Source organism: Aptenodytes forsteri, unplaced genomic scaffold (assembly GCF_000699145.1).
Source record: "Aptenodytes forsteri isolate BGI_AS27 unplaced genomic scaffold, ASM69914v1 Scaffold53, whole genome shotgun sequence".
NCBI classification, from domain to species: domain Eukaryota; kingdom Metazoa; phylum Chordata; class Aves; order Sphenisciformes; family Spheniscidae; genus Aptenodytes; species Aptenodytes forsteri.
The window spans coordinates 12584054-12598538 of record NW_008795909.1 but is presented as its reverse complement, the minus strand read 5'-3'; the positions used below and the strand labels follow the sequence as shown (position 1 = coordinate 12598538).

The 14485-nt window shown below is 36.6% G+C and overlaps 1 protein-coding gene across 1 annotated transcript in view; it reads right to left on the bottom strand.

Annotated features, from left to right (window-relative positions):
- Positions 1 to 14485, bottom strand: part of ARHGEF3 (Rho guanine nucleotide exchange factor 3) — a 131401-nt gene that overhangs the window by 57502 nt on the left and 59414 nt on the right. Inside the window, exon 3 of the mRNA XM_019473450.1 lies at positions 12079 to 12141. Coding sequence (XP_019328995.1) covers positions 12079 to 12141 — 63 coding nt within the window. The remainder of the gene's footprint in view (positions 1 to 12078; positions 12142 to 14485) is intronic.

Sequence of the window (14485 nt, the reverse complement as noted above, 5' to 3'; positions counted from 1 at the left end):
AATTTGATTTTAGAAAAAGTATTGGATTATATAATATTTATCACTATAGAACTAATATCAGTTTTTATTTTGACCTCCAAATAAACCAGCCAAACTATAGTAACTCTTGTTTCTTGATTCAATTTCATTATGAAAATGTAACTACATCTCCTTTGTAAATCTTCATCAAGCCAATCACCACACCCATTTCTTAATGGATATCCAACTTCATAGCTGTCAATAACATTTCTGTTCACAAACGCTCCCGATTTTGCCATGTTGAAAATAAGTATACGCCAAGTCTGGTTCCGTAACCCAAAAGTAATTGAAACTGAATTCAAACTTCAATTGCTATTTTCCATTATGGAGGAATATCATAAAGAAAAACAGCATCATTCAAGAAAATAACATTTGATTTATCAAATTACTGTTCATATCTCATTGCAGTGTAGTAAGTGGAAAACACTGCACTGCTAACCACCATCTGCCTATAAAGTCACTATTCTAAAGACAACGTAGGATAGAAAAGATATTAAAGGAAATTAATCAAAAACTCACTTTTAGTATACCATACACAAAATACGCTGCTGTAGCGTAAGAAGTGCTGGACTGCAGTTTATGGAGATGTGGCCAAGAGGGCTTATAAGTACCTGCCACAAGTAGTGTAATATGCTACTTCAGAGTACAAGTTGGAAGGCTCATTTAGGACCCTCAGTCAAAAACCACGCAGCCAGACTGAACTGAACCTAACATATACTACTATTACTATCCAAAATAATTATTTTCAACATAACACAGACTTATGTATACTACTTTTGACTGAATCAGAGAGATAAATAGAGTGTTATGTGCAGATGTCATAAAAATAACAATTTCTTTGTATTTCTTGAAGATAAATTCTCTTTTGTCTCATATTTTTCAGTCAGGTAATTTGCTGCGGTTTGGAGCAAAGCATACAGACTGAATGGATCTTTTGGATGAAACATTTCTGATTTGGAGGCAAAACCTTAGTTCATTTTCTTCTTTTCTGTGGTTACAATCAAGGAAAGAAAAAATTTGCATGATCATGGTTAATCTCACCAAAACACACTAAATCTAAGAACTGGTACAATCTGTTTCCAGTTTTGTACTACGAGTCCTCCACAGCTCCCAAGACTTTATCACAATTTAAGATTTGATCAACAACTAAAACAGATGGCAAAAGTATAAATGATAGCTTTGCAATATCTGAAAAGCATCCCTGGATTCCTGTAAGGGGTTTCACAATGTCTGTCTTGCTCCACAGTTATGCGTATTTTCAGCTTAGGAACATAATACTGAGCATGCCTCATCAGAAAAAAAGAAAAAAGCATTAGAAGAAAAATCACTTTCTAGGAACCAATGAGTTCCCCACAAAATCTTTCTTTATTTCCCCCTCAAAGATTGCAGAATGCCAAGAATTGCACAAAGAAAGAATCTCCAAGCAGAGGAAAAGGCATACAAATAAATTGAATTTATCTTTTTTTGTTTTCAACTAGGCATTTCTATTTTGTTTTTACTGTTTATTGTATGCTTATGCACATATCAATCATCCTTAGCTCTGGAATTTGTGTTACCGCTTTTTCCTCTACTGTTACATGTCTTAACAGTACAATAACTTGTTTAGTCTAACTCTGCCTTTTTTAATCAAGATCGTAAATAGCAAGTGGACATGCTTCCTTTTGTTCAGATGTATCTCTTCAAAAGATACATCTCTTAATAATGCATCTTCTAATCTTTCAAAGATTTTACAAGATGCATGGAATTTAAATTTTACAGATCATACTGCAATTCAGTGAAGCACACTTGAACACGCTTACCTATCTTCAAGTATTTAAGTAGCTCCTCTGACTTCCAGCAGTTATTTCAATGAGACTATTCAAACACTCAAGTCAGCCAAACTAAAGGCTTACATACTTTGACAAAGGAAACCCCCTTAAGGTCTTCCCTTATTTTGCACATGGTTTCAGTAACTCTGCCTATTACTTATTGATCTGTGGAGCAGGACTAGACAAGTGTTCAACTAGATCGATTCCACCATTATTAGCTGTGGTCAGTACAGCAGCATTGAAACCATAGATACAGTGGTATTGGGAGAGGAGTAGCTGGAGAGCAGCCCAGCACGTGGTCAAAAGAGGTGATTATCCTGCTGTATTTAACATTGGTGCAGCCTCACCTTGAGTACTGTGTGCAGTTCTCGGCCCCACAATTTAAGAAGGATGTTCAGGTACTGGAATGCGTCCAGAGGAGGGCAACAAAGCTGGTGAAAGAGCTGGAAGGAATGTCCTCTGAGGAGCAGCTAAGGACTTTGGGCTTGTCCAGTTTGGAGAAAGGGAGACTGACGGGCAACCTCACTGCAGCTTCCTGAGGAGGGGAAGTGGAGAGGGAGGTGCTGAGCTCTTCTCCCTGGTATCCAGCCATAGGATGTGTGGGAATGGTTCAAAGCTGTGCCAGGGGAGGTTTAGGATGGACATTAGGAAGCATTTCTTTACCGAGAGGGTGGTCAAACACTGGAACAGGTTCCTAGAGAGGCAGTCAATGCCCCATGCCTGTCAGTGTTTAAGAGGCATTTGGACAATGCCCTTAATAATATGCTTTAACTTGGTCAGCACTGAATTGGTCAGGCAGTTGGACTAAATATCGTTGTAGGTCCCTTCCAACTGAAATAGTCTGTTCTATTCTATTCAAAAGGGCATCCATGCCAATAAGCTGAAGGAGAAGAGAAAAAGAACTAGAAAAGGGAATGCTAGGAAAGGATGCAAAAAGTCCTGCAGCTGTACCATGAGCTCAGAAGCACACCAGTTTATGCATTCTTGCACAAGGCATACATGTCCCAACAACCTCCCTAAAGCCTGTACCTGTATTTTCCTTCCAGTCTCTTCTGTACTATCTTCCCTTTGCCACAAAACACATTTCACAGACAGTATCAAGGCAAGATTCAGCTGATCTCTCTTACATGTTCTTGTCAAAACAAGATCCAAATCTCAAAAGTATAAAGGAAATTTAGATAACTAACTTGTAGTTATAGCTGCCAAAAGGTAGACAAGATGAATCCTACCACCAAAGCACCAACCTTAAAAGACCAAGTACAGACACTGATAGATATCTGTGTGTTAATGCAGACATAAGCAATTTGTGTTTCCCTGAAAAAAAAATAATTTGCAGATTTTATTTATACCTTCTATATAAACTCCATTTAAATAACGTCTGAAAGTCTCTGTGCCCCAATATTAAGTATATAAATTTATTTTTAACTTAACTATAAAAATGAATATTATAAACATTGCTTATTCATGTACAGTATTCCTTTTCTATATAAAGTTAGAGACCCACTGGCAATATTATTTGTTTTCCTAAAGCTTTATTAGTTGCCAAAGATAAACATTGCTTATTCATGTACAGTATTCCTTTTCTATAAAATATAAAGTTAGAGACCCACTGGCAATATTATTTGTTTTCCTAAAGCTTTATTAGTTTGCCAAAGACAACATGACTGTAGCCTACCTCCCTAAACTGCATTTTCCTTCACTGATCCCAATTTTTCAGTCATTTTTCAGTTACAGACCCCACTTAAACAACAGGAATGCTTTACTCAGATACCCTTTCTTTTTTGTCTGTAAACAAACCTCATTTTATATGAAATAAGTAGCACATTAGAACTACTAAGACAATCTGAACACTGCACATCAAGAAAAAAATGCTTTTGGAACCCCTAATACATACAGGATCGCTTAATAGTCTTGCATACAGGCAGAGTTGTACTGAATTTGCCATATATGTTAATTAGTTACAGTATTTTTTCTTCCATGTCCAATTTCTGAAAAGAAAAAAAAAATAAAAGGGAACAATTTCCCTGAGGTCAGTGGATTCTCTGTACTGTAGGAAAGGATGTTGTATTCCAATTATGTCTTGTACATGAATTTAAATAGGAGCAGACAAACAGATGCTAGTGACTCACAGTAAGATATTGTTATAGCTTGAGTTAAACCTTAAAGAAAGTTGGTTTTAACAACCATACTTCATTTAAGGTATCTATAGATCAGCTTTAATTTCTAGGAACTGGGTGAATTCACACAAGAGACCATTTTCTTACTCAGTTCCCAGTTGCACAAGTATGTTCTAAGACAGTTTGGTCCATGTTTCCAAAGGATTTGGCATATTTGTATAGACAGATTTGTACTGAAGATGTCCAACTTCATCACACATTTGCTATCTTCACCAGAAAAATCTGTGAGACTTACTGGAACAATTAGCCAAATTCTGAGAAGCTGTTCACGTAAATAAAGAGTAATTGTATTGCAACACTACACAGAAAGTTTGAGATCATTCCAGAATGGGGGGGGAGAAAGCAGCATAACCAGCAGTTTATACATTTTTCCAATAGAGCACTTGTAGGCCTTGTTTAATGAGAAATAGCAAGAGAATAACAAAACATAGCCTTAAGATAAATGACTTTACGCTATTCCAAATACCCAACAGCAGACAGTGTCTAGTCTATAACAATCATATGATGGATTAATAATGGATTAAGAACAGCACTTTATTATAAAGTCTGAATCCAGATGGAGCACTGACCGCCTATGAGATAGAGCAATATTAAAAAGTCATGCATAATTCAAACATATTGTATACATCTTACTGGGCAAGCAGAAGGCCTTTCATACTATGAACATGCAACAGACCAGAGTTTATAGAAATAAAAAGACCCAGATACAATATATATTTTAATTATCTCAACTCTGATAAGCTGATGTAGAAGTAATCCTCTCTAAGCTTTTCAAAGCTAGCTCGCCATACCTTAGGCAATCAAGTATTATTGAGTTTATAATTAAGTTTAATTAGGTCAAAGGACGTTTCAGTTATATTGACTCTCAAATACATAACAAATGTTCACTCAGCACTAAAAGCAATAAAAATTAATGAACTCTGATGTAGCGTATGCAAATGTAGCTTAAGTCTGGGTACCTTTTTGTATTTTATATTGGGGTGTATTTTAACTTTCAAGTAGACAGAGGACCTGTAAGACTTCTCCAGTTCAGAATGCACTAATAAATGACCATTTGGAAGAGTTTTATTTTGAGTAACAACAACTGTTCTATATAACCAAAATAAATAACTCTTCTGAAGCTTTGCATATGGAATTTTACCTTCTTTATGAAAATGTTTTACTTGTCTAGTTCATCATGTATTTGTTTTATGTTCCTTCTCCTCGATATAACAAGAAAACAAAAGCAACTTCCATGAGTTTACAACAAATTTTGCATACAACTGATTGCAGAGAAGAACTGCACACCATCACCCTGTTTCTTCTTCTGAACAGGATTTTGCTTAAATAAGTGTAATTTTATTCTGAAAAGTGCAAGTTTTCTATTAGGTTTTACCAGCTTTTTGCTCTGGATACCTCCTGAGTTACTTGAGACTCATGAGGCACATGGTATCATCTATCACTACTGCAAGATTCCAACTACTTTGCAGTTACCCCTTTTGCAATGGCCATTAAAAATACATTGCTTTTAACTACCTTGCTGAGTGCTCTACCTAAAAATCTCCAGATAACAGTGTCCATCACCACTTTGCTCAGCATGATACACTAACTATATGTAACAGTCCAGAATTCCCAAAGAGCACTTGGCCTACAGAAACTAAATGGATACCCTGTTTCCACGAAAGGTACAGAGCATAGCGAAAGAACCGGCTACCTGACCCTGACTGAGGAGCACAAACCCTTGTACTCCTCCAGCACTCCACCAGGTTCAGGAAAAGGTTGCACAGACTGAAGACCCACATTTCAAAGTCTGGGTATCAGAAAAGACCAAAAGTGGCAGCAGCAACAAGGAGTGAAAGCACAGGCAGAAAAAATCTGGAAGCAGCTCAGAATTTAAGTAAGGAGAGACATAGTGTCTGCACAAGGAGGAATACACAGAATTGTAGAGCTCTAGGAGGGTGTTTTAAACACAAAAAGGTACTTCGCTCTCTATGATCTTTAAAGCTGTATCAGTTTGCCTGTCCCAACTCTCCAAGGTATAAAAGGACATCTATAAAATCTAAAGTTTGTGTAAGCCATATTAATTACATAATGTCTGTAAATCAATATGCATATGCAAATCACTCTAGAATATATCACCATTTTAAAAGCACAAGCATGAAACACACTATAGGCTGAATTAACCGTATAGACTGAATACAAAATAAACCTTCCAGTGGAGGCCAACATGGACAAAAGCATGTTGGATAATATGTGCATTTTCATTCAAATACAGACTTCAGACTGCAGTGGCCTCGTATATTCATGCACTCAGCCATCACAGCCTGCTGGCCTCATCTGTCACAAGTTATCACAAACTATTTGACATTGAGGGGATTTACAAATCCACTTCTTTAAGCTGGCAATAAAATGAGCCAAGACCAAACAGTCAGTTCAATAAGCCAGTTTATCAACTCCTGAAGCATCAATACCAGTCCAGATCACTGAACAAATACAAAGGATCATTTAACATGCTTAGGTTACCAGTCCTTGTCCTGAGTCAGCAAAGCTCCAACCAGCATTTCCTGTGAAAGGAAATTCTGTCTTTATGACTGATTCCCCTGGAAAAGACAGGTGTGTCTGGCAATGGTCAGTCATAAAAAAAAAATTAAATCTATTTTTACATAAAGATTGTAGACAGATGATGTAAATTGGCAGGAGACCCAAACGTATGTTGCTTTCCAAGGTATGAAGCAACTCCAGTCTTTAAATAGTTAATACTCTTTCTTTCCCATCCCCACTCTCTCCTGGACAAAGGTGATGAACAGATGCATTCACACAAATTGGAAACTTTAGACAGAGTAAAAGATGGCCAGATCTTTCCGTTGGCAAGTACAAAGAAGAGGCATATCCCTGAGGTGATGCCTGTGAAGCAGCGACTGCAGCATGCGACTGACAGCGTTTCCTTACATCAGCAGCTAAGCGAGCTGGAAGAACTGAACGGGAGTCATTCACCGAGTTATGTAAACCAGGAAGTATGCTGCACAGGAAAGTCTAACATGCTTATTTGCTAAATGTATACGCTATTTAATAAAACCAATTTTATTACAGAGCCTGAGAGATCTATTATCTGTAAAAATTTAATAATATATAATTATCCCAGTAAGAATCTAAATTAATAATAGGGAACACATGCATTCAAATTTTGATATTCTTAGCCACTGCCTTGGAAAGTAAATGCTTTCATTGAGGATATACATATAAACAAATTGGCACATCTTTCAAAGACTTATAGAGAGCTGCTAGACAAAGGAACCTGAACATTTGGTTATTTACATCATGCCACAACCCAAAGGCTCCAACTAAGTGTAGGGCCCTCACTATGTCATTTCAAAATTGTCATTGCTTGGAAGAAAAAAGGTAGTGTATTGGGCTAATTAAAGTCATCTCAGAGTGGCTATGACTCAGGCTAAGGATGGGTCTCTGAGGCCAGTACCACATCTCTAGCTATGGTAAAGAACAGCTGTCCAGGGAAGTGTGTGAAAGCAGAGTGAACACCTAGTGATACACATGTAGCTTACTCTCCCAGACTCCAGAAGTATGCAAGTTGTAAGATTTATTCAGACGGACGGTTTCACTCCATCTAATAGCTCGATGGATTTTTCTTCCATGAATTTGTCCAATCCGCTTTTTGAACTCCTGCAAACCTCTGGTATCCAGAACACCCTGTGCCAGAATTCTGCATGCTAGGTGAAGAAGTATCCCTTTTGGTTTTGTATGAATCTACAAAGAGTTTCATTTTGTGCCCTTAATCACAAGAGAATGAACAACCTTATACTGATCATATTTCATAGAACTAACCACCCACCATTTTTTCCCCCAGTATATTTGATTTCAGTTTATATAAGTTTCAGTATATTGATTGTTTCTTACATGGAAACTTTTCCGAACTTCTGATTATTCTAGATACTTCTCTTCCTCCCCCCCCCCCAACCTTCCCCCCCCCCCCCCAATTTGTTTTTTTTTTTTTTGCGTAAGTATATGAATAGTGGAGAGCAACACAGTAAGGAAAGGTGATTTTGCCTACCACCACCCACAGCTGGTTTCTGTGAGGTGCGAACCGATTCTTTTTGAAATTTGCCTTCTTTTTGAAATTTGCCTTCACAAACATGAGAACAAAATACAGCCAACTCTCTGCTCTGTAACAAAATCTCTAATTGTTTGGAATGTCAATTATGGCGCTCTCAGAGCAAAACCCAAGCCGACAAAAGACATTCCTCCCCAATATAAACAGCATCTTCTAGCATGTCTCCCTTTTCTTGTACTTTTTAAGCACACACACAGAACAAAATGCTTCTACAGATAAGTATTCAGCCATGGACTGCTGGATTCCAACTGGCCCTTCACACTACAACATTCCACAGTGCAGCTAGAAGACCCTCTAATATTTTCTAATGACATGAGACACCTAGAACTTAAGGAGCAGGTATTCAACCTAGATGCATACTCAGCATTGTCTTTATCATTATCCATCAGCAAAATATGATGTGGAAGGAAAACAAATGTTTATTTGCCATGTCCAGAAGGCTCACAAAGATGACAGTCCATTACCAGGATGATTATAACCTAATGGGCAGGAACATGAGTCATTAGAAAATGCATAATTCTTCCTGCCCAACTTGTTTTAATGTCAACAGCACCAAGTTTTGATGGGCACACTTGAACCATTAACTAAAGCTAAAAAACCTGAGGGTGTTGTTATGAGGTCACACGCCAGACTGATTTTCCAAAACAAAGGCACTTTCCCTCTCGAAGGAAGTCACCCTGACAGTTTAAGTCTTCTGTCACAGCCAGAGGCAAACTAGCCTTAACACCAATTATTATCAGTTGTCCTAGTACCTGGTATAGTGCTGTGTTTTGGATTTAGCATGAGAATAATGTGATAACACACTGATGTTTCAGTTGTTGCTAAGCAGTGTCTACACTAAGTCAAGGACTTTTCAGCTTCCCATACTCTGCAAGCGAGAAGGTGCACAAGAAGCTGGGAGGGAGCATAGCCAGGACAGCTGGCCCAAACTGGCCAAAGGGATATTCCATACCATGTGACGTCATGCTTAGTATATAAGCTGGGGGGAGTTGGCCTGGGGGAGGTGATCGCTGCTCGGGGACTGGTTGGGCATCAGTCGATGGGTGGTGAGCAGTCGCATCACTTGTTTTTCCTGGGTTTTGTTCCTCTCTCTCTCTGTTGTTGTTTTCCTTTTCATTACGTTGTTGTTGTTAAACTGTTCTTATCTCAACCCATGAGTTTTCTTACTTTTGCTCTTCCGATTCTCTCCCCCATCCCACTGCGGGCAGGGGAGGCTGAGCGAGCAGCTGTCTGGTGCTTGGTTGCCAACTGGGGTTAAACCATGACATCAGTGATGAGAGCACAGTATCACATGCTGAATAGGAAACTGTAGTATTATAATGTGTCTTTGAAACTTTGCCCTGAACTGTCATACAAGACATAGTATATTCTGTCTGGCTGTACAGCATAAGATAATCAGTACTTTCTGGCAACATAAAAAAATGGTGACAGGCTTGAGGCTACCTCAAGCAAAAAAGATAAATCAACTAGTATTTATATAAATTGTCCATTTAAATAAACAGACCGTTCTTCAAGATACACTGCATACCACTACCTATTATATCCTCACGGGATATTCCCCACCCTGCTGACCTGAGTAATTCTGAAGTCCCGTAAGGAAAGGTTCAAACTTCTTCCTCCCTCCCTTTCTTGTCCCTTCTCTACCTACAATTTGCTAAGAATACAGACTTCAGTATGCATTTAAATTTAAGTAGTGAAGTCATTCATTGAAGACAGCGGGAATAGTTTTAACAGCCCTTCACACATTTTATTGACAGGATCCATCTAACGTAGGGATTTACAAATATTTTCATGAAAATCAAAATTCAATAGTTTTAATAGTCATTGTCTCATAGATCAGCATAGAAACATTTAGTTAATTGCTTTATCTTTTCTCTGATTCATATTTATATTCACTTGTCTTGCCAATAATAATGGTTACGCACAAAAGCAGTATCAAGGAAATATTATTTTATAAATTTTAAGTAGCATTTAATAGCTGGAAATGAAGGGCATTCTATTGCTTATCAGTAAACTCCGAACCTTATTTTGCTCTATGCTTTCTGTCTGTATTTCTGTGGGCCAAATTCAGAGGTAAGATCACATTAGATTGCCCTCCTCTAAGAATTCACCTATTAACAGAAACTGTACCAGTATCAAGGAAATATTATTTTATAAATTTTAAGTAGCATTTAATAGCTGGAAATGAAGGGCATTCTATTGCTTATCAGTAAACTCCGAACCTTATTTTGCTCTATGCTTTCTGTCTGTATTTCTGTGGGCCAAATTCAGAGGTAAGATCACATTAGATTGCCCTCCTCTAAGAATTCACCTATTAACAGAAACTGTACCTTTTAAGCAGTATTTAAATCCTTAGCTATTAGCCAAAACAGAAGTTATACTCATCCAAGTATTTCTACAGAAGCTAACAGCTTCTACACAAGAGAATTTTACATAATTGTTTTCATTATACAAGAATAAAATACATACTCTTTACAGAAACATGAAAATAGTTAAAACCAGCATTTTCCATCCCAGATCAGAGTCAGGCATCTAAAAAGCTATCAATTTGTCAAGAATAAATAGTCAACAATTTTGAATTTTCCCTGAAGAATAACAATTTCTTTAAAATTCCTTTAAAGGAATAACAGTTCCTTTGAAGTAGGGCCCAATGTAAGGTCTAATGTGATTAACTAACACTGAAGTATTAGCTAACAGACAAGGTCAGGCTACTGTGGCTTAATGATCTCCAAAACGGTGCTGGATTCTACCCAGCCCACTTGAAGCGTCTACAAGAGCTTGCATTTGTCTGCAGCCATGCAGGCAGATAAACCCTTAAATGTAATTGCTTCTTCAAAGAACAGGTATACTTCAAAAACCAAAAATCAAATCTGATCATTAAAGAAACCACAGCACTAGGTTTGACACTTGCTAATAAATAAAAAACTGTTAAAACAAGCAGCTTATATTCTCTATTTTTTAACTTACTTTTTCTGTCTGTACTACATGAGAGGTCTACAGAAAGAGAAAACTAGTTCAACAGCTGACTGTAAACAAAACACTGAAAATGATGATACAAACACTGAACAGAAAGAATGGTAAATTTTCCTACATACATTTTAGTTCCATGGATTTGAAGTGATAAATGCAAGTTGTTACCCTTATGTAACAACTTTACAGGAAAAACAACATGCATTGCAGTTTACTGCATAGTTACACTCATTAATACTTTGATTCAACATCCACCAAAATCAACAGAAAGAGTTTGGTCCTTACATTTTTAAAGTAAGCAGACACCAGTCACTGTAGTACTTTTTTTTTTTAAATAATAAAACCAGTTTTACCAACTCAGACAAGTCAATATTTCACCTTTACTTACAGAAACAATTAAAAAATTCACAAGTTAGAAAAAGTCTGTTTGTATGGAAAAGTATACACATTAAAAACTGCACAATTTATATAAAATGTTTTCTGATGGCTTCTTCACATCTGAAGTGTGTGATAGAGTAGCATAGCTCTATGTGACGTGCGCATCACTTCAGCAGTGAAACACACAGGTCTCTCAATTGTATTAATATCACATTACACAGCTTCACAACACCAGCATTAACCACCACTGACATAACTGAAATAAAATCTCTCATACAACCATGCAATGGGATAAAAGGTCTGCTTTTAAGTCCTGCATTCACAATGCCCTTTTATCCTGATAATTATTTACTACTACTATTTACTAATAAGAGATTCGCTGCTTTACTGTCAATTCTGACTTTTTATTTTTCTCTTCAAAAGTTTTACTACAGAAAAATGAAATGCAGTAATATATCAGATTTAAATTTTTAGTAATAAGCAGAACAAGTTATTCACGCTACGTATGAAAACAATATAGCTGAAAATATGAACGGGTTTGTTTCAGAGCACCCATAATAACCGTATTTTAGTTTGGGGGTGGGTGGGGAGGGACAGCAAAAAGGAAAACAAAATTACTCACACTTGTATCCAGGCTGCAGATACTGATTGTATCTTCATCTTGAGTACTCTGTTTTCGTTTCTTCTAGAAAACAAAATGAAAAGAAAAGCTCAGTTTTGATGAATAGTACCAACTACCACTAGCCTGATCCTTAAACAGGTATACATAAAGTCACACACACATATATATGTATATATAGTTAATTATTTAGTCTCATCATCATTATAATCACCATGCATATGAATATAAACTCTATTTTCACAAGTTCAAAAGCTACTACTTAGCACATTAGTAAATTAATGTTTCCTTTTCTGCTCACAGAGAGTTAGGTTCACTTCAGTTAAGAAACTTATTGCTAACTAAACCCACGAGTAATTATTGCATATTGTAAATTGTACTTTGGCACTTGATACTGACTTTTGTAATTAATGAAACTGTCAGAAGGAGAAACTTGTATTTTGTGTCAAAAGCCTATACTTCGATTTTTCAAAACATACATTCAGCAATCAAGTACTATTCCCACACAGTCAATATTACATAGTGAGGATAATAGGTGAAATGTACTTCAGGACTTAAATTAACATATATCTGGATTTCAATATCCACGTCAGTGATTGCATTCTGCTCTATATTCAGGTTTTGTTTTGGAAAATGGCAAGCCCTCCCTGATGTCATTTCACAGGTTCACCACAAGATTCATCTTCATGCCCTTCAAATAAGAAGTATGAAATTTCATTTAACAGAGCTCTGCATTTTCTACCAGGCCAGGAAGATTTAGGAAACAAGAGAAGTCACAGAATACATGATTCTTATTTATCCAGCTGTGTTGTCTTCCACTGTCAACTAGAGATAAGCATTCACAGATAATAATAGCTGGGATTTAGTTTCCAGTCTACAGAAGTCAAAGACGAGCAATTTAGAGAACAACAAAAAAAACTCACACAGATGCCATACAGAGCTTCTATCTTACGAGATGACCAAAGTTCAGCTAAAAGGCACGAGCTGCACATTGTGCAGGTATTTTTTTAATTAATAATTAAAAAAATATATATCTATATAAACTATTCCTCCTCCCCAGTACCCACACCACTAGGAGATGACCAAAGTTCAGCTAAAAGGCACGAGCTGCACATTGTGCAGGTATTTTTTTAATTAATAATTAAAAAAATATATATCTATATAAACTATCCCCCCTCCCCAGTACCCACACCACTAGCTCTTTTGAAGCCTGGAGGTTTTATTCCATCAAGCCAGTAAAACAACCATTGCATCTACTAGGTCAAGCATATGGTTTCTGAGAATTTTCTTTGATGAATAAAGAGAAGGAATATTTATCATAAAATCCAGAAGCTTTTTATTTCATGCTGTTTTAAAATGAAACTATAGGTGTTGAAACTTTTTATATTTACTCATTAGTTTTCAGCAGATCTTTGACTAATCATATTTAAATACAATTTTGCTAGTTTTTAGGAAGTAACTTGTCTCACTGTTTTCTGACAATTTTTAAGTCAAGGACAGCTGTGTTTTAACACTATTATTCAGAAACAGAAACTGGATCATGAGTTCTCTGACCACATTACACAATGAGAAGTGTTTTATGAAAAGTAATTCTTCACCCTCAGACTATGCACAGTCAAATCCCTCTTACTGTTATAGTACAGATTTTTAGCAACAAGTTAAAAGACAGAATAGGACACAAACTTCTGGACCAGACCACACTGAGCAACGAACAGAAATATCTGAAATAATACTGAGTATATTTGTTTATTCTGTAGCGGTGTTTTATAAGGTTGGGGGTTTTTTTCCATAGGATAAATTAATCTGAATTATTATTCTAGGGTTAGACAATGTGAATTCATGATGAAAAACACAAAACAGCGATGAGATCTGTAAAGTCAGTACTTTGCCCAGAAGGTAACTTTTCCTAAGATCCTAGTGAACATGTTGCAGACTATTCTTCAAACCTAATTAGACTTCTGTAGATACAAATGCATGTATCCTTTAGTCTTCCTCAAAAAATTATATATTGATTCTATTTAAGTCAACACTGAGTCTTTACTTTGCAAACAAGAAATTACAAACTAAAAGGTACCATCCTTCCCACACAGTGGACACAGGTTACATCAAAACGAAGGGTGTTTAGATTTGGAATACAGATTTCTACAAGAGAAGTGTAAATTGAAATGGTGTATGGATCTGGTATACTGGAATCTACACTAATGGTGATTCTGGTGTACAGATGGATGGGATGCAACTGCATTCACAGCTTGCGTTGGTGTTGGTTTAAGTCTGGCACCTTTAGTTATGGAAGTATAAAAATGGTGTAAACCTAAGCCTCAGTCTGCAAATATTAGAATAAAAGTTAATTCCAAAACAATCAATATAGTAACCAATAAAAGGGTGTTAATCCATCACCCACCCTCCCACC